Genomic DNA, 24764 nt, shown 5'->3' with positions numbered 1-24764 from the left:
CCACTAGCCCTCACGACCGTATTTGCACACACGAGCCCGCACCCATGGGCCCCCGAGCTCGCGTCCCCATACTCTAACGCACCATCACACCCGCACCCACATGTGAGCGCCCCTCCATGCACCCACGGTCCCCACCCTCATCCCAGCCCCCCATGGGGCCAGTGCATCCTGGGCTCGGTCTGAACCTGCGGGCAATGGGGTGGGGGCAGAGGGCAAAGGGTGGAGGGGGCAGAGGGGGTCTGGGGGCAGGAAGAGGGGGCAGGGCGGGACTGGGGGCAGGGGGAGGGGAAATGGAGGACTGGGGGCAAGGGGAAGGGGCGGGGGGGGAACTGGGGGCAGGCGGCGGAGGCAGGGGGACAGGGGGCAGGGGGAGGGAACAAAGGGGGGACTGGGGGTAGGGGGAGGAGACAGAGGGGTATTGGGGGGCAGGGTGGGATTGGAGGAAGTGGAGGGGACAGAGGGGGGACTAGGGGCAGGGGGAGGAGGCATGGGGGCTGGGGCAGGGGGAGGGACAGAGGGGGGCTGGGGGCAGGGCAGAACTGAGAGGAGGCAGGGGGGACAGGGGGCAGGGTGAGGGGACAAGGGGGGACTGGGGCGGGGGAGGGGACAGAGGGGGCTGGGGGCAGGGGAGGGGAGCAGAGGGGGACTGGGGGCAGGAGAGGGGACAGAGGGGGACTGGGGCAGGGGAGGGGACAGAGGGGGACTGGGGCAGGGGTGGGGACAGAGGGGGCCTGGGGGCAGGGGAGGGGACAGAGGGCGACTGGGTGCATGGCGGGGGAGCAGAGGGGGACTGGGGGCATGGCGGGGGAGCTGAGGGGGACTGGGGGCATGGCGGGGGAGCTGAGGGGGACTGGGGGTATGGCGAGGGAGCAGAGGGGGCAGGAGGCTGCTGCTCACACCTGGCCCCCAGGTGAAGGCCACTCAGCACTTCCCACCGTGATGCCTCCCAGCACCTCTGACTCCCCCCCCTCGCCCCCCAGTCCCTGAGGAACCAGGACTCAGGACTCAGGCGGGGTGAGGTCTGGGGGCCTGTGTCTCACATCCTGCCTCCCCCCCTCCATCCTTCCTCTCCCACTCCTCCCTCTTTCTCACCCGCAGCTTCTCCTGCTCAGCAGACTGGGCTGCAGCCCCTCTCAGAGCCCAGGGTGCACAGCCCAGGGACTCCTTCAGCACCGCGGACAGCGGTCACCCCAGAGCCCAGCGGGCAGCACCATGGACAGCGCCCCAGCTTCGTCCTGCCCGCCCCACCAGGGGCTACAGTCCAGGCGCGACCCCCTCTTTGAGAAGGGCAGGGCACCGCCGTCACTGCCCCGGGGCCTGGACTCGGCCTCAGCAGAGGCCAGAACCACCCAGACTGCAGGATGCCCCCTCCCCAGGAACCACAGCTGGGCAAGTGTGGCCTGTGCCCCCTCAGGCCTGGGGGGCTGGGGAGTCAGAGGGCTGGGAGTTGGATCCTGGGAGCTGGGAGTTCAGAAGGCTGGGGGCTTGGGTCCTGAAGGTCTGGGGACTGGGGGGGGTCAGCACTGGGGCCTCAGGGGTTGGGGTTCAGGGGGCTGAGGCCTGGGTTGGAGTCTGGGGGTTTGGGGCTTGGGTATTTGGGAGCCAGGATTGGGGGGCTTGGGGCTGGGGTTCAGGGGGCTGGTGGGGGCCATGGTCTGGCAGCTGGACACTGGGGTCCCCAGGTTTGGGGTGCTGGACCCACTACCCCTGAGCATGGCCAGCTCAGAGCCCCCAGAGCTCAGGAATTTCATGTCCCGGCTCCCGCCTCAGTTTCCCCTTTTGCCCCCACCCACTGCTCACCCACCGGGGTCACAGGTTCCTCCGTCCCCACTTCTCCCTCCCCCTGCACCCCCCCCCACTCACGCTGCCCTGTGTCTTGTGTCCTGCGTCCCTTCCTGTGTGGCCCCAGAGCTGCGCCTGTCAAGGGGCCGTGCTGGGGGCAGCAGGCAGGGAGGGTCTTGTCTCTCCTGACCCACCTTGGGGGCAAGAAGGAGGGCAGGAGGGGGAGGGGGGGCAAGGCAAGCAGAGGGCTTGGAGCTGGTGGGTGGGTGACTGAGGACTACATGGGGGACTACATGGGTGCTGGGAGAGGTGCTGGGGTGGAGGGCTGAGAAACTTCGCCTGGGTTCTGGATGCCCAGCACACTGTGGTCAGGGTCCTTCAGAGACTCCTGACTGTTACGGCCATGTGCCTGGAGGTGGGGGACACTCGGGCGCACAGGGCCTGCAAAGGCTCCCAGTCCTGCACTCCTGGAGGGACCCCCACATCCCCCCATCCGGGTCCTGGCCTCCTTGACCACAGGAGGGGGGCTGTCTCCTCGAGGCTCCAGCCCTGTCCTGGCCCCCCAGCTGGTGGCCTGGCCTCGGTGTGGCTGGGGCCCCTGTGCTTGCTCCTTGGGGTCAGGTCAGGAGTCAGGAGGGGTCCAGGGTCCCCAAGAGAGATGTCGTTCCCCTTCCCCTCTGATCTCTCTTCTGTCCCGTCCCCTCTTCCTGCCAATCTGTCCCTTGTCCTCTGTCTCTTCTGTCCCCTCGCTCCTCCCTGTCTGTCTGTCCCCTCTCTCTCCCTCTCCATCTCCTGCCCCTTGTCCCCTCTTTCTGTGTCTGTCTGTCCCCTCCATGTCTCTCCTGTCCCCATCCTAGCTCACTCCTGTTTGTCTGTCTCCTCCATGTCTCTCCTGTCCCCTCTCCCCCCTGTCTGTCCCCTCCTGTGTCTCCTGTCCCCTGTCCGTCTGTCCCCTGGAGGGCAGGCTGCAGGGAAGGAGGAGCTGGCTGTGAGATGCCCGCGGTGACGGCTGGAATTACCCCCAATCAATATCTGCACCGGGTGTCCTGGGCTGATAAGCGCCACCAAGACAATGTTGACTATTAAAGTCGACAGCTTGAGATATTACACTATTAGTTATGCTATTTTTAATAATCTATAATATTTGGGCTATAATTAATTAATTATACGGTCAGATAGTATCTGGGGCTGGAATGAGGTCTGGAGGACCTAGCAGGACGGTAATGAGAAAGGAGACGGATCTGGGGACCCGCTGCCCACCCCCTCAGACCCGGTCATGGGACATGCTGGGCCTGAGCTCCGTCTGCTTCCTGGGGCCTGGAGGGGCTGCTGTCTGCGTGGGTCTGAGAGCCCCCCAGCTCCCCGTGGAGTGGCAGCTTGATTTGGTCTTTTGGTTCCAGTGCTCATCTGTTCCCAAGAAAGGGAGGAGAGATCACTGCATCCTGACTTGGGCCTCAAACCAAGCACCCCACTGTAGCCTGTGGCCCCTGCTCCCTTCCTGGGAAGGCCCTGAACCCCTTGCTTTCTAGAGGATCCAGGACCTGTGCTGGGGGGGTCCCATGGGTGACATCACCGACACCCAGTCACCCAGGTCATTGGAGCACAGTTGTGCAGGGCAGGTGGCACTGGGACAAGCCTAAGTTGGGGCCTCATCCGACCTGGTGACCCTCCCTCCTGGTGACACTCTCACTGGTGACCCTCCCAACTGGTGACCCTCCTGGCCTGGTGTCCATCCTGGCCTGGTGAACCTCCCTCCAGGTGACCTTCTTGACCTGGTGACCCTCCTGCCTGGTGACTCTCCTGCCTGGTGACCTTCTCAGCCTAGTGACCCTCCTGGCTTGGTGACCCTCCTCGTCTGCTGACCATCATGGCCTAGTGACCTTCTAGACCTGGTGACCTTCTCAGCCTGGTGACCCTCCTGGCTGGTGACCTTCTTATTTATTTATTTATTTTTCTTCTTTTTTTAAAAAGACTTTTTAAAAAAAAATCTTTATTTGTTGGATAGAAACAGTCAGAAATCTAGAGGGGAGGGAGATAGGAAGAGACAGAGACACCTGTAGCCCTGCTTCACCACTTGCAAAGCTTCCTCCTGCAGGTGGGGACCAGGGTCTCAAACCTGGGTCCTTATGCATTGTAACATGTGCATTCAACCAGGTGCACTACCATCCGGCCCTGGCCTGGTGACCTTCTTGGCCTGGTGACCCTCTGGCCTGGTGTCCCTCCTAGTCTGGTGTCCCTCCTGCCTGGTGTCCCTCCTGGTCTGGTGTCCCCCTGGTCTGGTGTCCCTCCTGCCTGGTGTCCCTCCCACCTGGTGTCCCTTCTGGTCTGGTGTCCCTCCTGCCTGGTGACCCTCCTGGCCTGGTGTCCCTCCTGCCTGGTGTCCCTTCTGGTCTGGTGTCCCTCCTGCCTGGTGACCCTCCTGGTCTGGTGTCCCTCCCGCCTGGTGTCCCTCCAGCCTGGTGTCCCTCCTGGTCTGGTGTCCCTCCCGCCTGGTTTCCCTCCCGTCTGATGTCCCTCCTGGTCTGGTGTCCCTCCTGGTCTGGTGTCCCTCCCGCCTGGTGTCCCTCCTGGTCTGGTGTCCCTCCTGGTCTGGTGTCCCTCCCGCCTGGTGTCCCTCCTAGTCTGGTGTCCCTCCTGCCTGGTGTCCCTCCTGGTCTGGTGTCCCCCTGGTCTGGTGTCCCTCCTGCCTGGTGACCCTCCTGGTCTGGTGTCCCTCCTGCCTGGTGTCCCTCCAGCCTGGTGTCCCTCCCGCCTGGTGTCCCTCCTGGTCTGGTGTCCCTCCTGGTCTGGTGTCCCTCCCGCCTGGTGTCCCTCCCGTCTGATGTCCCTCCTGGTCTGGTGTCCCTCCTGGTCTGGTGTCCCTCCCGCCTGGTGTCCCTCCTGGTCTGGTGTCCCTCCCGCCTGGTGTTCCTCCCGCCTGGTGTCCCGGCTCTGTTGGTCTTTGTGTCACTCCTGCACTGCTGTTTTTTTTGTTTGTTTTTGAGATACAGGTTCACTCAGGAGAGAAGCAGACATATCCTTGGGGACTGAACTCAGGACCTCAGAGTCCAGAGCCTTGTACTTGCCCTCCACTGTCCCCTCTTCCTCTGTTGTCCAGGGGGGACTCGTCCCCACCCACGCCTGCCACTGTCCCTGCTGTTCTCTCTGCTGGTAGGGAGGCATGTGGAGGTTTGAACCTGTGAATTAATTCTGCCAGGAGCTGCTCAGCTCAGGTGAGAGCCCTGCCTGGTGCCGCCCCGACTGTGGGGAGGAGGGTGAGGTCTGGACCAGTCTGGAAATGTGCTGGGGCGGGGTGCAGGGTGGCTGGGTGGCTTGCCCCCATGAAGAGCTGCAGGGTCCTGACCGCGGCTAGCCAGGTGGCCTTTGACCCGAGGGGCCCTGGTCTCTCAGAATTCTAGCTCCCTGCTAGTGTCTGATGACCATCCAGCTCTCACACTGCCACGGCCCCGTGTGCTCCCACATGACATCTTCATTCTTTTGGTTTCAGAGACACAGAGAGGGAGACCCCCTCCCCGCAGCTTCTCCCGGTGCTGGGCAGGAACTCCAGCTGTGTACACGGCCAGGTGCTGGGCAGGAACTCCAGCTGTGTACACGGCCAGGTGCTGGGCAGGAACTCCAGCTGTGTACACGGCCAGGTGCTGGGCAGGAATTCCAGCTGTGTACACGGCCAGGTGCTGGGCAGGAACTCCAGCTGTGTACACGGCCAGGCTCAGTCCCAGACGGGAGACCAGGCTCAGAGCGGCCTGTGGGCTCCCATGTCTTCTCTTCCTGCCTTCCTCTGCCCCTCGGCCTGCTGGCAGGTTGCCCCTCACACTCTATCAGATGCCCCCACAGGCCGGCTCCCCCCCAGGTTGCCTCCCCCCAGGTTGGCCTTCCCCTGCTGACTACCTGCCCATGGGCCAGCCCTCCCCCAGCAGCTCTGGGCCCAGGGAGCCTGGTTGTGGCTCCAGCCTGTCCCATCTGTCCCCTCTGTCCTCTCCTTTGAGCTGGGCCTCTGTCTGCAGACCTGCAGCCGTTCAGAGGTTGGCACCTTCAGCTTGTCCTCCTGGGGACGTCCTGGGCCCCTGGCCTGTCCTCCGTGCCTCCCTCTGGGTGCCTCTCCCTACCTCTCTGTCTCTGTCGCTCACCAGCTCACTGCAGGCTCCACACACTTGCTGCTGCTGTCACCTGGGCCCAGGCCATCCTGAGTGAGGGACCTGTCAGTGGCTCCCCTGCCAAGATGGGGGGCACAGGGAGGGCTGGCGTGGGGATGAGGGGCAGTGGAGGGCAGAGATAGCCTGAAGACAGGTGTGGGTGGCCTGGGAGAGACAGACAGAGTGGGGTCTGAGAGACAGACAAGGGCACAGTGGGGCTCAGGCAGCTGATTGCAGAACAGCCCAGCCCTGGCAGCTCTTGAGAGAAGTGACTTCCAGGTGGGGGGCACCCAGCCTGGCCAAGGCCACAGCCGTGGGGAAGGGAACCCTGAGACTCACTGTCCCCACCTGCCTCCACTGTTTGTCCCCACTGTTCCCTGTCAGGCAGGGGTGAGGGGTGTGGACAGCTGTCCCCTGGGTAAGGGACCCTCTGGGTAGGGCAGGAGGACTGGACCTGCAGAGGGCGCCAGGGACCCTGGGACCCAGCCACCCTCTGCCAGGTGGTTTCTCCTGGTGGCATCATGGCCCCCCAGAACCATTGTTAATTAAGACTGTCTCCATTATGGGGCTAATTAACAATTAGCATAAACATAATTAGCTGGCACTGACATTTAACTCAGCACATTGTTTAAATAATTTTCGGAAATCGGCCCTCCGTGCATTCTGTCAGTTTGCGGTAATGGGGCCACTTTGTCATGTAAATTAAGTGGCATTTGCGAGTTAGCTTCTGGCAGGGTGGGAGATAGAGGCCCGGTCCTGTCAGCACCCTGGGGACCCTGACCCCTGCCAGGTGGCCTGTGGGCAGGGTGGCCCAGCACCTAGGAGACCCAAGGGTGCTGAGGATGGGGGAATGGGAGTCTAGGGTGGGGACCTCACTGGCCAGCAGAGGAGTGGGCACTGGGGCAGAGCAGAGCCTCCACAGGAAGGGGTCTGCGGTGGGGGCTGTGGGCAGCTCACTCTCCATCCTACACTAGGAGCTGGTTAGAGCATCTACTCGGGAAGCTTTCCTATGTGGTGTTATGCTGTCTCTGCCTGTCTCTGCCCTCTGTCTCTCCTCTCTCCTGTCTCTCCTCTCTCCTGTCTCTCCTCTCTCCTGTCTCTCCTCTCTCCTGTCTCTCCTCTCTGCCTGTCTCTCTTCTCTCCCTGTCTCTCCTCTCTTCCTGTCTCTCTTCTCTCCCTGTCTCTCCTCTCTCCGTGTCCCTCCTCTCTCCCTGTCTCTCCTCTCTGCCTGTCTCTCCTCTCTGCCTGTCTCTCTTCTCTCCCTGTCTCTCTTCTCTCCCTGTCTCTCCTCTCTGCCTGTCTCTCTTCTCTCCCTGTCTCTCTTCTCTCCCTGTCTCTCCTCTCTTCCTGTCTCTCTTCTCTCCCTGTCTCTCCTCTCTCCCTGTCCCTCCTCTCTCCCTGTCTCTCCTCTCTCCCTGTCTCTCCTCTCTCCCTGTCCCTCCTCTCTCCCTGTCTCTCCTCTCTCCCTGTCTCTCCTCTCTACCTGTCTCTCCTCTCTGCTTGTCTCTCCCTTCTGTCTCTCCTCTCTCCCTGTCTCTCCTCTCTGCCTGTCTCTCTTCTCTCCCTGTCTCTCCTCTCTCCCTGTCTCTCCTCTCTCCCTGTCTCTCCTCTCTCCCTGTCTCTCCTCTCTCCCTGTCTCTCCCCTCTGCCTGTCTATCCTCTCTATCTATCTCTCCTCTCTGCTTGTCTCTCCCTTCTGTCTCTCCTCTCTCCCTGTCTCTCTTCTCTGCCTGTCTCTCTTCTCTACCTGTCTCTCCTCTCTCCCTGTCTCTCCTCTCTCCCTGTCTCTCCCCTCTGCCTGTCTCTCTTCTCTACCTGTCTCTCTTCTCTCCCTGTCCCTCCTCTCTGCCTGTCTCTCCTCTCTGCCTCTCTCCTCTCTCCCTGTCTCTCCTCTCTGCCTGTCTCTCTTCTCTGCCTGTCTCTCCTCTTTCCCTGTCTCTCTTCTCTGCCTGTCTCTCTTCTCTCCCTGTCTCTCCTCTCTCCCTGTCTCTCCTCTCTCCCTGTCTCTCCCCTCTGCCTGTCTCTCCTCTCTCCCTGTCTCTCCCCTCTGCCTGTCTATCCTCTCTATCTATCTCTCCTCTCTGCTTGTCTCTCCCTTCTGTCTCTCCTCTCTCCCTGTCTCTCCTCTCTGCCTGTCTCTCCTCTCTGCCTGTCTCTCCTCTCTGCCTGTCTCTCCTCTCTCCCTGTCTCTCCTCTCTGCCTGTCTCTCCTCTCTGCCTGTCTCTCCTCTCTGCCTGTCTCTCCTCTCTCCCTGTCTCTCCTCTCTCCCTGTCTCTCCTCTCTCCCTGTCTCTCCTCTCTGCCTGTCTCTCTTCTCTGCCTGTCTCTCCTCTTTCCCTGTCTCTCCTCTCTCCCTGTCTCTCCTCTCTCCCTGTCTCTCCTCTCTCCCTGTCTCTCCTCTCTCCCTGTCTCTCCTCTCTGCCTGTCTCTCCTCTCTGCCTGTCTCTCCTCTCTGCCTGTCTCTCCTCTCTGCCTGTCTCTCCTCTCTCCCTGTCTCTCCTCTCTCCCTGTCTCTCCTCTCTCCCTGTCTCTCCTCTCTGCCTGTCTCTCTTCTCTGCCTGTCTCTCCTCTTTCCCTGTCTCTCCTCTCTCCCTGTCTCTCCTCTCTGCCTGTCTCTCCTCTCTCCCTGTCTCTCCTCTCTGCCTGTCTCTCCTCTCTGCCTGTCTCTCCTCTCTGCCTGTCTCTCCTCTCTCCCTGTCTCTCCTCTCTCCCTGTCTCTCCTCTCTCCCTGTCTCTCCTCTCTCCCTGTCTCTCCTCTCTGCCTGTCTCTCTTCTCTGCCTGTCTCTCCTCTCTCCCTGTCTCTCCTCTCTCCCTGTCTCTCCTCTCTCCCTGTCTCTCCTCTCTGCCTGTCTCTCCTCTCTGCCTGTCTCTCCTCTCTCCCTGTCTCTCCTCTCTCCCTGTCTCTCCTCTCTGCCTGTCTCTCCTCTCTGCCTGTCTCTCCTCTCTGCCTGTCTCTCTTCTCTCCCTGTCTCTCCTCTTTCCCTGTCTCTCCTCTCTCCCTGTCTCTCCTCTCTCCCTGTCTCTCCTCTCTGCCTGTCTCTCCTCTCTGCCTGTCTCTCTTCTCTGCCTGTCTCTCCTCTTTCCCTGTCTCTCCTCTCTCCCTGTCTCTCCTCTCTCCCTGTCTCTCCTCTCTCCCTGTCTCTCCTCTCTCCCTGTCTCTCCTCTCTGCCTGTCTCTCCTCTCTCCCTGTCTCTCCTCTCTCCCTGTCTCTCCTCTCTGCCTGTCTCTCCTCTCTGCCTGTCTCTCTTCTCTGCCTGTCTCTCCTCTTTCCCTGTCTCTCCTCTCTCCCTGTCTCTCCTCTCTGCCTGTCTCTCCTCTCTCCCTGTCTCTCCTCTCTGCCTGTCTCTCCTCTCTCCCTGTCTCTCCTCTCTGCCTGTCTCTCCTCTCTCCCTGTCTCTCTTCTCTCCCTGTCTCTCCTCTTTCCCTGTCTCTCCTCTCTCCCTGTCTCTCCTCTCTCCCTGTCTCTCTTCTCTCCCTGTCTCTCCTCTCTCCCTGTCTCTCCTCTCTCCCTGTCTCTCCTCTCTCCCTGTCTCTCTTCTCTTCCTGTCTCTCAGGGTCTGACTGGAGTCCCCTGGCTGTGCGAGGGGCAGGGGCTGGGTGTCCTAGAGATGGGGCTCAGAGGAGGGCCCAGTGGGGGTGCAGGGGAGCTGCTCCCAGGGCCCTGAGCACTGCTCCCCACCAGCCCAGCTGAGACCGTCTCGCACCATCTCCCCCCAGAGCAAGCACAGGCTCACTGCACCCCTGCAATGGGTGGGGGGCTGCAGGGGGCTCCCTCAGCTGGACTGCTGGGCCTCAAGTACTCCCTCCCTCCTCACTCATTCACTCACTCACTCACTCTGGGACTCACTCAGCACTCATCACTCGCTCACTCATCACTCGCTCACTCACTCATTCTGGGACTCACTCACTCATTCATTCACTCTGGGACTCACTCATCACTCACTCACTCACTCACTCTGGGACTCACTCAACACTCATCACTCACTCACTCATCACTCATTCACTCACTCATTCATTCACTCTGGGACTCACTCATCACTCACTCACTCACTCATTCACTCACTCTGGGACTCACTCAGCACTCATCACTCACTCACTCATCACTCGCTCACTCACTCATTCTAGGACTCACTCACTCATTCATTCACTCTGGGACTCACTCAGCACTCATCACTCACTCATTCACTCACTCTGGGACTCACTCAGCACTCATCACTCACTCACTCATCACTCACTCACTCACTCATTCTGGGACTCACTCACTCATTCATTCACTCTGGGACTCACTCATCACTCACTCACTCACTCATTCACTCACTCTGGGACTCACTCAGCACTCATCACTCACTCACTCATCACTCACTCACTCACTCATTCTGGGACTCACTCACTCATTCACTCACTCTGGGACTCACTCAGCACTCATCACTCACTCATTCACTCACTCTGGGACTCACTCAGCACTCATCACTCACTCATCACTCGCTCACTCACTCATTCTGGGACTCACTCACTCATTCATTCACTCTGGGACTCACTCATCACTCACTCACTCACTCATTCACTCACTCTGGGACTCACTCAGCACTCATCACTCACTCACTCATCACTCGCTCACTCACTCATTCTAGGACTCACTCACTCATTCATTCACTCTGGGACTCACTCAGCACTCATCACTCACTCATTCACTCACTCTGGGACTCACTCAGCACTCATCACTCACTCACTCATCACTCACTCACTCACTCACTCATTCTGGGACTCACTCACTCATTCATTCACTCTGGGACTCACTCATCACTCACTCACTCACTCACTCATTCACTCACTCTGGGACTCACTCAGCACTCATCACTCACTCACTCATCACTCACTCACTCACTCATTCTGGGACTCACTCACTCATTCATTCACTCTGGGACTCACTCATCACTCACTCACTCACTCATTCACTCACTCTGGGACTCACTCATCACTCACTCACTCACTCATTCACTCACTCACTCACTCATTCTGGGACTCACTCACTCATTCACTCACTCTGGGACTCACTCATCACTCACTCATTCACTCACTCACTCATTCTGGGACTCACTCACTCATTCACTCACTCTGGGACTCATCACTCACTCGCACTCACTCATTCACTCACTCACTCTGGGACTCACTCATCACTCACTCATCACTCACTCACTCATTCACTCACTCATTCTGGGACTCACTCATTCACTCACTCACTCATCACTCACTTACTCTGGGACTCACTCATCACTCATCACTCACTCATTCACTCACTCTGGGACTCACTCATCACTCACTCACTCATTCACTCACTCATTCTGGGACTCACTCACTCATCACTCACTCACTCACTCATTCACTCATTCACTCACTCTGGGACTCACTCATCACTCATCACTCACTCATTCACCCACTCACCCACTCACTCATTTGCATACAACACTCATTCACTCATTCACTTACTCATTCACTCACTCATTCACTCATTCACCCACTCACTCATTCACTCACTCATTCTGGGACTCACTCACTCATCACTCACTCACTCACTCACTCATTCACTCACTCTGGGACTCACTCATCACTCACTCACTCATTCACTTATTCACTCATTCATTCACTCATTCACTTAGTCACTCACTCATTCACCCACTCACCCACTCACTCATTCACTCATTCACTTACTCATTCACTCACTCATTCACCCACTCACTCACTCACTCACTCACTCATTCACTCATTCACTCACTCTGGGACTCACTCATTCTGGGACTCACTCATCACTCATCACTTACTCACTCATTTACTTATTCACTCACTCATTTACCCACTCACTCATTCACTCACTCACTCATTCACTCACTCACTCATTAACTCACTCACTCATTCTGGGACTCACTCATCACTCATTCATTCACTCACTCATTAATTTACTCAGTCACTCATTCACTCACTCACTCATTCACTCACTCATTCAGCCACTCACTCATTCACTCACTCACTCATTCACTCATTCACCCACTCTCTTATTCACTCACCCACTCACTCATTCACTCACTCATTCACTCGTTCACTCACTCTGGGACTCACTCATCACTCACTCATTCTGGGACTCATTCATCACTCACTCACTCATTCACTTATTCACTCACTCATTCACTCATTCACTTACTCACTCACTCACTCATTCACTCACTCACTCACTCACTCACTCACTCATTCACTCATTCACCCACACACATTCACTCACTCACTCATAACTCACTCATTCACTCACTCATTCACTCACTCACTCATTCTGGGACTCATCACTCACTCACTCACTCACTCATTCACTCACTCATTCACTCACTCACTCATTCTGGGAGTCACTCATCACTCACTCACTCATTCTGGGACTCACTCATCACTCACTCATTAATTCACTCAGTCACTCACTCACTCACTCATTCACTCACTCATTCACCCACTCACTCACTCATTCACTCACTCATTCACTCACTCATTCACTCATTCACCCACTCACTCATTCACTCATTCATTCACTCACTCACTCATTCACTCACTCACTCATTCTGGAAGTCACTCATCACTCACTCATTCTGGGACTCACTCATCACTCACTCATTAATTCACTCATTCACTCACTCACTCATTCATTCACTCACTCACTCATTCACTCACTCACTCACTCATTCACTCACTCACTCACCCACTCATTCACTCACTCACTCACTCATTCACTCACTCACTCACCCACTCATTCACTCACTCACTCACTCACTCATTCACTCACTCACTCATTCTCTCACTCACTCATTCATTCACTCACTCACTCACTCATTCACTCACTCACTCACTCACTCATTCACTCACTCACTCACTCACTCATTCATTCACTCACTCATTCACTCATTCATTCAGTCACTCACTCATCACTCACTCATTCTGGGACTCACTCACTCATTCATTCACTCAGTCACTCACTCATTCACTCACTCACTCATTCACTCACTCACTCATTCTGGGACTCACTCACCACTCACTCACTCATTCATTCACTCATTAATTCACTCATTCACTCACTCATTCACCCACTCATTCACTCACTCATTCATTCACTCACTCACTCATTTACCCACTCATCCACTTACTCATTTATTCACTCACTCGCTCGCTCGCTCGCTCACTCACTCACTCACTCATATGCGCACTTATTCATTTGGTCCTTTGAACTGTGCCTCAGAATAAATAAAGGTCCTCAAACCTGTGGTCTCTCTGAGCCAATTTGTTCATGTAATTTCTCTCTCTCTCTCTCCCTCTCTTTCTTCTTCTTTTGTTTTTTTTCCCCACCAGGGCTCTCACTGAGGCTCTGTGCCAGCACTACAAATCCGCTGCTCCTGGTGGTCATTTTTTCCATTTTATTGGACAGGATGGAGAGAGAAGGGGGAGGGGGAGAGAGAGAGGGAGGGAGGGAGGGAGGGAGGGAGGCCTGCAGCCCTGCTTCACCACTTGTGACGCTTCCCCCAGCAGGTGAGGACTGGGGGCCCTTGTTGTGCTTAGTTCATAATTTCTAGGATAGACGGACAGACAGACCCTGTGCATAGCTTCACCCGCACGGCCAGTCTTCCCCCTCGTGAACCCAGGGCCTCAGGCAAGCAGGAGGTGAGCTCCTATGGGTGCGGGCCCAAGTCTGACACCACACTGCTGCCCTCAGATGGCCACACCCCTACCCCCAGTCACCCGCACCCCTGCCCCCAGTCACCCGCACCCCTGCCCCCAGTCTCCCGCACCCCTGCCCCCAGTCTCCCGCAAGCCTGCCCCCAGTCTCCCGCACCCCTGCCCCCAGTCTCCCGCACCCCTGACCCCAGTCACCCGCACCCCTGCCCCCAGTCTCCCGCACCCCTGCCCCCAGTCTCCCGCACCCCTGCCCCCAGTCACCCGCACCCCTGCCCCCAGTCACCCGCACCCCTGCCCCCAGTCACCCGCACCCCTGCCCCCAGTCTCCCGCACCCCTGCCCCCAGTCACCCGCACCCCTGCCCCCAGTCTCCCGCACCCCTGCCCCCAGTCTCCCGCACCCCTGCCCCCAGTCACCCGCACCCCTGCCCCCAGTCTCCCGCACCCCTGCCCCCAGTCTCCCGCACCCCTGCCCCCAGTCTCCCGCACCCCTGCCCCCAGTCTCCCGCACCCCTGCCCCCAGTCACCCGCACCCCTGCCCCCAGTCTCCCGCACCCCTGCCCCCAGTCTCCCGCACCCCTGCCCCCAGTCTCCCGCACCCCTGCCCCCAGTCACCCGCACCCCTGCCCCCAGTCACCCGCACCCCTGCCCCCAGTCACCCGCACCCCTGCCCCCAGTCTCCCGCACCCCTGCCCCCAGTCTCCCGCACCCCTGCCCCCAGTCTCCCGCACCCCTGCCCCCAGTCACCCACACCCCTGCCCCCAGTCACCCGCACCCCTGCCCCCAGTCACCCACCATTGCTCCCAGTCTCCTGCACCCCTGCCACCAGTATCCTGCACCCCAGCCCCCAGTCACCCGCACCCCTGCCCCCAGTCTCCTGCACCCCTGCCCCCAGTCACCCACACCCCTATCTGCCAGTCACCCGCACCCCTGCCCCCAGTCACCCACACCCCTATCTGCCAGTCACCCGCACCCCTGCCCCCAGTCATCCGCACCCCAGCCCCCAGTCACCCGTACCCCTGTGCCCCAGTCTCCCACACCCCCTCACCCACACCCCTACACCCTGTTACCAGCACCCCTGTCCCCTAGTCTACCACACCCCTACCCCCATCACTGACACCCCATCCCCCAGTCTCCCACACCCCTGCCCCCCAGTCACCAACACCCCTACCCCCAGTCTCCCACACCCCTGTCCCCAGTCTCTCACACCCCTACCCCCATCACCCGCACCCTGTCCCCCAGTCTCCCACACCCCTGCCCCTCAGACACCCATCACCCGCACCACTCCAGAGCCACCCCTAGCTCCAGCGCCCCTGCTGGCCTGTCCCCTGTCCCCCACAGCCCTCCAGAGCCCCCTCCCAGCCCCTGCCGGCCGCCCTGAGCTCTCAGAGCCGCTGATGTCTCCGTTCTGCCTGTTAAGTGCTTGTCAGCGCCCGGCCTCGCTGCGGGTCTGAGAGTTACAGGGCTCAGGGTCACATCACTCATCGCACACTAGATTTAACCTGGCGGCCAGTGATTCATATTTGTGGCGATAATATTGTTTTCCACTTTCCGAGCGGCTCCCTTCCAGGTCAGTGTGGGTATCAAGAATCAATTTGGAGAGACGCATACCGGCTGGGCAAGAAGGTGGGGGTGGGGGGCCATGGGCCGCCTGGAGAGACAGGCGCCCGCTGGCTCAGATGGGGGGGCGGGGGGGGGGCGGGGGAAGGGCTGGGGACCGCAGGGGTGCGGGGGGAGGGGTTCCGGGGGCGGCCTGGAGGAACAGACCGGGGTAGAGGTTAGGTGAGAAGGGGAGTGGGGGTGCGCTGGAGGAGCATGGCCACTGGGCCGTGCCGGAGCCCCTCTGCTCTCCCGGCTGCTGACCGAGGGGCTGGGCAGCGATGGTCCCCACACCCCAGCACCGGCCCCTGGGCCAGTCACCGCCTCCCCCCCACCAGGGCTGAGGGAAAGAAGCTTGGGGCCTGGGGTGTGGGGACGGCTTGGTCCCCGAACATTCTGGGAAAAGCTGCCGGTGGCTCTGCCTACCTGGCCCTCTGGGTCCTGGAGTGTCGAGGTGACACCTGGTCCTCTGGTGTCCTGCTGGGCCACGCAGCAGTAGCTCATGTCCCTTGGTGGCCGTGTTCCTTGTGGTGGCTGTGTTCCCTGTGGTAGCCGTGCCCCCTGTGGTGGCCATGTCCCCCTATGGTGGCTGTGTCCCCCTGTGGTGGCCGTGCCACCTATGGTGGACGTGTCCCCCTGTGGTGGCCGTGTCCCCCTGTGGTAGCCGTGTCCCCCGTGGTGGCCGTGACCCCTATGGTGGCTGTGTCCCCCTGTGGTGGCCGTGTCCCCCGTGGTGGCCGTGACCCCTATGGTGGCCGTGACCCCTGTGGTGGCCGTGTCCCCCTGTGGTGGCTGTGTCCCCCGTGGTGGCCGTGACCCCTATGGTGGCCGTGACCCCTGTGGTGGCCGTGTCCCCCTGTGGTGCCCGTGTCCCCCTGTGATGGCCGTGTCCCACTATGGTGGCTGTGACCCCTATGGTGGCTGTGTCCCCCTATGGTGGCCGTGACCCCTATGGTGGCTGTGTCCCCCTGTGGTGGCCGTGTCCCCCTGTGGTAGCCATGTCCCCCTGTGGTAGCCATGTCCCCCTGTGCTGGCCGTGTCCCCTGTGGTGGCCATGTCCCATATGGTGGCTGTGTCCCCCTGTGGTGGCTGTGTCCCCCTTGAGGTGGCTGTGTCCCCCTGTGGTGGCCGTGTCCCCGTGTGGTGGCCATGTCCCCCTGTGATGGCCATGTTCCCCTGTGATGGCCGTGTCCCCCTGTGATGGCCATGTCCCCGTGTGGTGGCCATGTCCCCCTGTGATGGCCGTGTTCCCCTGTGATGGCCGTGTCCCCCTGTGATGGCCATGTCCCCGTGTGGTGGCCATGTCCCCCTATGGTGGCCGTGTCCCCCGTGGTGGCCATGTCCCATATGGTGGCCGTGTCCCCCTGTGGTATCCATGTCCCCCTGTGATGGCCGTGTCCCCCTGTGGTGGCCGTGTCCCCCTGTGGTGGCTGTGTCCCTGTGTTGGCCATGTCCCTCTGTGGTGGCCATGTCCCCATGTGCTGGCCATGTCCCCCTGTGGTGGCCATGTCCCCTGTGGTGGCCTGCTCCCCAGCTGCCCACATCAGGTGGCCCTAGCCCCATCTCCTGCCTAAATGGTGCCTGACCCCCAAAACCTGTGGCTTGTCCCCCCCACCTCAGCTCCACCTGGCCCAGCTGTCCCCACATCATGCCACATAATGGGGGTGGTCTGAGGTCCCACTTAGCCCATCAGACCCCTCAGGGGGCCCTCAGAGGAGGAGTGGAGAGAGGAGGCTGCACAGGGCATGGACACTGCATGTGCATGTGAGTGGACCCAAGTGTGAGTGTGTGGACCCAGGTGTGAGTGTGTGGACCCAGTTGTTAGTGTGCATATGAGGGGACGCAGGTGTGAGTGTGTGGACCCAGGTGTGAGTGTGCATATGAGGGGACACAGGTGTGAGTGTGTGGACCCAGGTGTGAGTGTGCATATGAGGGGACACAGGTGTGAGTGTGTGGACCCAGGTGTGAGTGTGCATTTGAGGGGACACAGGTGTGAGTGTGTGGACCCTGGTGTGAGTGTGCATATGAGGGGACACAGGTGTGAGTGTGTGGACCCTGGTGTGAGTGTGCATATGAGGGGACACAGGTGTGAGTGTGTGGACCCTGGTGTGAGTGTGCATATGAGGGGACACAGGTGTGAGTGTGTGGACCCAGGTGTGAGTGTGCATATGAGGGGACACAGGTGTGAGTGTGTGGATCCAGGTGTGAGTGTGCATATGAGGGGACACAGGTGTGAGTGTGTGGACCCAGGTGTGAGTGTGCATATGAGGGGACCCAGGTGTGAGTGTGTGGACCCAGGTGTGAGTGTGCATATGAGGGGACCCAGGTGTGAGTGTGTGGACCCAGGTGTGAGTGTGCATATGAGGGGACCCAGGTGTGAGTGTGTGGACCCTGGTGTGAGTGTGCATATGAGGGGACACAGGTGTGAGTGTGTGGACCCTGGTGTGAGTGTGCATATGAGTGGACACAGGTGTGAGTGTGTGGACCCAGGTGTGAGTGTGCATATGAGTGGACCCAGGTGTGAGTGTGTGGACCCAGGTGTGAGTGTGCATATGAGTGGACCCAGGTGTGAGTGTGTGGACCCAGGTGTGAGTGTGCATATGAGTGGACCCAGGTGTGAGTGTGTGGACCCAGGTGTGAGTGTGCATATGAGGGGACCCAGGTGTGAGTGTGTGGACCCAAGTGTGAGTGTGCATATGAGTGGACACAGATGTGAGTGTGTGGACCCAGGTGTGAGTGTGCATATGAGGGACACAGGTGTGAGTGTGTGGACCCAGGTGTGAGTGTGCATATGAGGGGACACAGGTGTGAGTGAGTGGACCCAAGTGTGAGTATGCATATGAGTGGACCCAGGTGTGAGCGTGTGGACCCAGGTGTGAGTGTGCATATGAAGGGACCCAGGTGTGAGCGTGTGGACCCAGGTGTGAGTGTGCATATGAGGGGACACAGGTGTCAGTGAGTGGACCCAAGTGTGAGTATGCATATGAGGGGACACAGGTGTGAGCGTGTGGACCCAGGTGTGAGTGTGCATATGAGTGGACACAGGTGTGAGTGTGCATATGAGTGGACACAGATGTGAGTGTGTGGACTCAGGTGTGAGTGTGCATATGAGGGACACAGGTGTGAGTGTGTGGATCCAGGTGTGTGTGTGGACCCAGGTGTGAGTGTGAGTGGACCTAAGTGTTAGTGTGTGTGGACCCAGGTGTGAGTGTGTGTGCACCCAGGTGTGAGTATGAGTGGACCCAGTTGTGAGTGTGTGTGGACCCAGGTGTGAGTGTGTGTGGACCCAGGTGTGAGTGTGAGTGGACCCAGGTGTGAGTGTGCATGTGAGTGGACAAGCTGTGCTTGTGTGCACCATGTCCTGAGTGGACATGGCTGCCTGGCCTGCGCTTGTGTGGTGTACACACTTGTCCCCACACTCGGGTGCTGTGTCTGCTCAGTGCTGAGGCCTCACCTGCATGAGGGGGCTCCTCTGGAGCCAACACCCTCCTGAGCTGGCCCTCCAGCCCCTCTGTGCGCACAAGTCTGCGTGTGTGTGACTGCCTGCCAGCCCTGGTGTGGCTGTGAGGATACTGCCCAGATGGGGTCCAGCAGCAGAAGGGAGGCAGTGAGGATCTGGCGCCCCGGATCTGAGGGACACTGGAGGTGTGGGAGCTGTGCCAGCAGGATTAGAGTCCTGGGGGGCCCTGGGCCCTGTGCTCCCCCCCCCAGCCTGTAGAGAGAGCACCGCCTCTGGGTGTTGGGGACCCTATTGATTTTAATTACCACAATGGCCCCACAGGGACAAAGGACTTTGCTGTGCGGGAGAGATCCCATCAGCCCTGTTATTACCATCACAATGAGGCCAACTGCCAGCCCGCCCCCTGCGGAGCCGATGGTAAAGCATCAGCCGGCCCTCTTGCCCCCTCCTGCCGCGGCTGGAGCAACAGGAGTGATTCCTCCATCGATATTAATTCAATTAAACCCAGGCTATTTGCCGCACATTCCGGAGCAGAGCGGAGTCCAGCCCCCAAGGCCATTGACATGGGACCAGGCCTCCAGCAAGGGGACAGGGAAGGCCAGGAGGCCCCGGTGGGGGAGGCTGTGCCCAGCTGGGCTTGGGGACGGTGCCCAAGAGCTGGTGACAGTGCTGGCTATGGTCACAGTAACAGGACAGAAGGCACAGTTGCAGACCAGTGACAGTCACACTGTGATGATGGTGGTGGTGGTGATGGTGGTGATGATGCTGGTGGTGATGGTGGTGATGATGGTGATGGTGATGGTGGTGATGGTGGTGATGATGGTGGTGGTGGTGGTGGTGATGGTGGTGGTGGTGGTGGTGATGGTGGTGGTGGTGGTGGTGATGGTGATGGTGGTGGTGGTGGTGATGACGATGCTGGTGGTGATGGCGATGGCGGTGGTGATGGTGATGGTGGTGGTGGTGATGGTGATGGTGGTGGTGGTGGTGATGGTGATGGTGGTGGTGGTGGTGATGGTGGTGGTGGTGATGGCGATGGTGGTGGTGGTGGTGGTGGTGGTGATGATGGTGGTGGTGGTGGTGATGGCGATGGTGATGGTGGTGGTGGTGATGGTGATGGTGGTGATGATGATGGTGGTGGTGGTGGTGATGGTGATGGTGATGGTGGTGATGGTGATGGTGGTGATGGTGGTGGTGGTGGTGGTGATGGTGATGGTGGTGATGGTGATGGTGGTGATGATGGTGATGGTGGTGGTGGTGGTGATGGTAGTGGTGGTGGTGATGGTGATGATGGTGGTGATGGTGATGGTGGTGGTGATGGTGATGGTGGTGGTGGTGGTGGTGGTGGTGATGGTGATGGTGGTGGTGGTGGTGATGGTGGTTGTGGTGGTGACGGTAATGGTGGTGGTGGTGATGTTGTTGGTGGTGTTGATAGTGATGGTGAGGATGGTGGTGGTGATGGTGGTGATGGTGGTGATGGTGATGGTGATGGTGGTGGTGGTGATGGTGATGGTGATGGTGGTGGTGGTGGTGATGGTGGTGGTGATGATAATGGTGGTGATAGTGATGGTGGTGGTGATGCTGGTGATTATAGTGATGATGATGGTGGGGGTTAGGGTGGTGGTTATAGTGGTGGTGGTTATGGTAGTGATGATAATGGTGATAATGGTGGTGGTGATGTAGTGATGATGATGATGGTGGTGATGATTGGTGGTGGTGGTGACACTGGTGGCACGTGTCCACCCCTCGCATTGAGCAAGCTCTTTAGGGGAAGACTGCCTGGGCCAGGAACAGCCCCCATCTGTCCCTGGCTATCCTGCCGCTACTCCCACCCTTGCTCCCGAAAATCATGGGGCACCTGGCACTGGTGACCTGGAGAGACACAGTGACCTGAAGCCTCAGGCAGGCAGTGCTTTGCAGGGGTGAGGAGGGGTGGCCTTCAGCTGGCTGTGGGGGCACCGGGCAGGTCAGGGGTGCCCATGGAGGCCCAGTATCCTGGCCTGCTGTTACCTTGGACCAGCCAGTGTCCTTGAGAACTGTGTGCCCCCACCCTGGGCACAGCCTGTAGCAGCCACATGGGTGACCCCTCGGAGTTGGCTACTCCCACCCGCCCTGACCACAGGCCTCGCCGGGGACCCGGCCACAGCCGGACACCGTGTCTAAGCGGCCAAGATTGCCCGGCGGCCGCGGCGGCAGGAGGTAATTGGATGTTCTGAGATTGGCGGCCGCAGGCTGGAGCCCTGTCCCTGAGATAAGCCGCCCACTGCTCCCTGAGGGGTCAGTCAGACGGACGCAGCCGCCGTGCAATCAGTTCCCACAGCAATTTCACGCTGTGGCCGGCCAGACGGGGATGGGACAGGGACAGGGATGGCTGGTGTGGGCAGGGAGGGGAGGGGAGGGGGAGGTGAAGAAACCCCCTCTTCCAGGAAGCCCCCTGGAGAACTTCCTAGACTGCGGGGTGGCCTGTGCCCAGGCTCCAGGTGACCCTGCACCCCAGGCCAGACATGGACACCCACACCTCTCACCCTCACACTCACCCCTGCCCTGTGACCCCTCACCCCTGTGCCCCTGCCCCTACATCGCGGCTGGCAGGCTTGTGGGGCACAGGCCTGGCGGGTGGTTCTGAGGAGGGGACAGAGGGGCCCTGGGCGGGCAGGACACTGGGGGCCACTCCCCAGGGACTTGACCGGGAAGAGGCGGCTGGGGGGAGCCTTCTGGGTGGGTGTGGACAGCCCATGGCACAGCCGCCAGCCTCTGCCCATCTGCCCCCATCCAGAGGGGCTCTCCAGGCCAGGTCCATTTCCCCACAGAGGGGTGCTGGCAGGGGCGGTGGGGAGCTGGGTCCCCAGACCCTGCTGTCAGGGCAGCGCTCCAGCGAGGCCCCTCCTGGTGGAGCAGGGCAATTCATCTCCGTCTCCCGCTCTTAAAACACTTTTATCAAAATTGGCGGTCACACCGCGCTGAACCGTGGTGGCCTCAATCTTAACCGCCGCGCTGCAGATTTTAATTTGGGGAAGATTAATGTGCTAGTGGCCCGTCACCCCTGAAGGGTGTCAGCGCCGTTGCCCACAGAGCCCCCATGGGTGCTGGGGGTGGGGTATGGGGGCCACTGCCCCAGCCCCCTGACCATGGACCCTGTTCCCTGACCCCTGACCCTTGTCCTCTGACCCCTGTCCCCTGACCTCTGTCCCCAGACCTCTGTCCCCTGATCCCTGGCTCCAGACCTCTGTCCCCACCCCTGTCCCCAGGTCCCTGGTCCCTGTCCCCTGTCTCCAGTCTGTGCTCTCAGGTGCCCCAGACGTGCATGTGGAGGGGTGCTGCTGCGTCCCTCTGGATGCCCCGGGTGCCTCTGTGGGCACCACCTACTTACAAGACCCAGATTCCCTCTGAGCCCTGGATGCAGGAAGGTGGCAGCCTGGTCCCTGTCACCCCAGGGGCAGGGCCCTATCCATGGGGCCCACTGCCCTCACCAGCCCCACTGGGAACCTGACCAGGACCCAGTTCTGGCTCAGCCCAGGCAAGGGAGCAAGTCAGGGAGACAGTCACCCAGAGTGGGCAGCCCACTATGCCCACCCACCTGCCACAGCCACTCACTCATTCATTCATTCACTCATTCACTCACTCACTCTACCTCAGTCACTCACCCATTCACTGCAGGCTGTGGAGGGTGAGGCTGTGTGTGGGTGAGGATGTGGTGGGTGAGGCTGTGGAGGGTGAGGCTGTGGAGGGTGAGGCTGTGGAGGGTGAGGCTGTGGAGGGTGAGGCTGTGGAGGGTGAGGCTGTGGAGGGTGAGGCTGTGGTGGGTGAGGCTGTGGAGGGTGAGGCTGTGGAGGGTGAGGCTGTGGAGGGTGAGGCTGTGGAGGGTGAGGCTGTGGAGGGTGAGGCTGTGGTGGGTGAGGCTGTGGTGGGTGAGGCTGTGGAGGGTGAGGCTGTAGTGGGAGAGGATGTGGTGGGTGAGGCTGTGGAGGGTGAGGCTGTGGTGGGTGAGGCTGTGGTGGGTGAGGCTGTGGAGGGTGAGGCTGTGGTGGGTGAGGCTGTGGAGTGTGAGGCTGTAGTGGGAGAGGATGTGGTGGGTGAGGCTGTGGAGGGTGAGGCTGTAGTGGGAGAGGATGTGGTGGGTGAGGCTGTGGAGTGTGAGGCTGTGGTGGGTGAGGCTGTGGAGGGTGAGGCTGTGGTGGGTGAGGCTGTGGTGGGTGAGGCTGTGGTGGGTGAGGCTGTGGAGGGTGAGGCTGTGGAGGGTGAGGCTGTGGAGGGTGAGGCTGTGGAGGGTGAGGCTGTGGTGGGTGAGGCTGTGGTGGGTGAGGCTGTGGAGGGTGAGGCTGTAGTGGGAGAGGATGTGGTGGGTGAGGCTGTGGAGGGTGAGGCTGTGGTGGGTGAGGCTGTGGAGGGTGAGGCTGTGGTGGGTGAGGCTGTGGTGGGTGAGGCTGTGGAGTGTGAGGCTGTAGTGGGAGAGGATGTGGTGGGTGAGGCTGTGGAGGGTGAGGCTGTAGTGGGAGAGGATGTGGTGGGTGAGGCTGTGGAGTGTGAGGCTGTGGTGGGTGAGGCTGTGGAGGGTGAGGCTGTGGTGGGTGAGGCTGTGGTGGGTGAGGCTGTGGTGGGTGAGGCTGTGGAGTGTGAGGCTGTGGAGGGTGAGGCTGTGGTGGGTGAGGCTGTGGAGGGTGAGGCTGTGGTGGGTGAGGCTGTGGAGGGTGAGGCTGTGGTGGGTGAGGCTGTGGTGGGTGAGGCTGTGGAGGGTGAGGCTGTGGTGGGTGAGGCTGTGGAGTGTGAGGCTGTGGTGGGTGAGGCTGTGGAGGGTGAGGCTGTGGAGGGTGAGGCTGTGGTGGGTGAGGATGTGGTGGGTGAGGCTGTTGAGTGTGAGGCTGTGGTGGGAGAGGCTGTTGAGTGTGAGGCTGTGGTGGGAGAGGCCGTGGAGGGTGAGGCTGTGGAGTGTGAGGCTGTGGAGGGTGAGGCTGTGGTAGGTGAGGCTGTGGAGGGTGAGGCTGTGGAGGGTGAGGCTGTGGTGGGTGAGGATGTGGTGGGTGAGGCTGTTGAGTGTGAGGCTGTGGTGGGAGAGGCTGTTGAGTGTGAGGCTGTGGTGGGAGAGGCCGTGGAGGGTGAGGCTGTGGAGTGTGAGGCTGTGGAGGGTGAGGCTGTGGAGGGTGATGCTGTGGTGGGTGAGGCTGTGGAGGGTGAGGCTGTGGAGGGTGAGGCTGTGGAGGGTGAGGCTGTGGAGGGTGAGGCTGTGGAGTGTGAGGCTGTGGAGGGTGAGGCTGTGGAGGGTGAGGCTGTGGTGGGTGAGGCTGTGGAGGGTGAGGCTGTGGAGGGTGAGGCTGTGGAGGGTGAGGCTGTGGAGGGTGAGGCTGTGGAGGGTGAGGCTGTGGTGGTTGAGGATGTGGTGGGTGAGGCTGTGGTGGGTGAGGCTGTGGAGGGTGAGGCTTTGGTGGGTGAGGCTGAGGGCTGGGTTTTGCTGCGGGTGGGTATTGCTGTGGGAGGGTCCCCTAGCTCGTCTTATCGGCCAGTTTTGACCCTAGCAGCCTGTGCTACTGGGAAAATGAGTTTCTTGGCTGCTGTTTTTGTGGGGTCCTGGACTGGTCCCTCTTAGAGCTGAGTGGGGGTAGGGTGCACCTCTCTCACTAGAATTTCCAGGGCAGCCCCGTCCCCTGTTCCTCCTGCAGCCCGCCCTGCCGGGTGTGAGGTCCACTGTCGGGGACCCCTAGGCAGGCGGTTGGGAGCCCTGAGCATGGAGCTGCAGGTGGGCGCAGAGGCCTCCTGGTTGGGCAGTGCAAGTACAATTCCTTTTACTTAGTGGCCCAGGGCCAGCAGTGGGGAATGGGCAGAGGGCAGTGGGAGTGGGCAGAGGGCAGTGGGAGTGGGCAGAGGGCAGTGGGAGTGAGCAGAGGGCAGTGGGAGTGGGCAGAGGGCAGTGGGAGTGGGCAGAGGGCAGTGGGAGTGGGCTGAGGGCAGTGGGAGTGGCAGAGGGCAGTGGGAGTGGGCAGAGGGCAGTGGGAGTGGGCTGAGGGCAGTGGGAGTGGCAGAGGGCAGTGGGAGTGGGCAGAGGGCAGTGGGAGTGGGCAGAGGGCAGTGGGAGTGGGCTGAGGGCAGTGGGAGTGGC

The 24764-nt window shown here is 60.3% G+C and overlaps 1 protein-coding gene across 1 annotated transcript; it reads right to left on the bottom strand.

The window, feature by feature from the left end:
* Window positions 1-19355: 19355 nt before the first annotated feature.
* On the bottom strand, window positions 19356-22473 carry LOC132537607 (uncharacterized; the record flags this gene model as incomplete). Its single annotated transcript, XM_060188481.1, has 2 exons — window positions 19356-20169; window positions 22358-22473. Coding segments are annotated over 2 exons (930 nt in total), but the record flags the coding sequence as incomplete, so codon positions are not given.
* Window positions 22474-24764: the final 2291 nt, after the last annotated feature.

This window comes from Erinaceus europaeus, chromosome 3 (genome assembly GCF_950295315.1).
Source record: "Erinaceus europaeus chromosome 3, mEriEur2.1, whole genome shotgun sequence".
Classification (NCBI taxonomy): domain Eukaryota; kingdom Metazoa; phylum Chordata; class Mammalia; order Eulipotyphla; family Erinaceidae; genus Erinaceus; species Erinaceus europaeus.
This window is presented reverse-complemented; position numbering and strand designations above follow the sequence as displayed.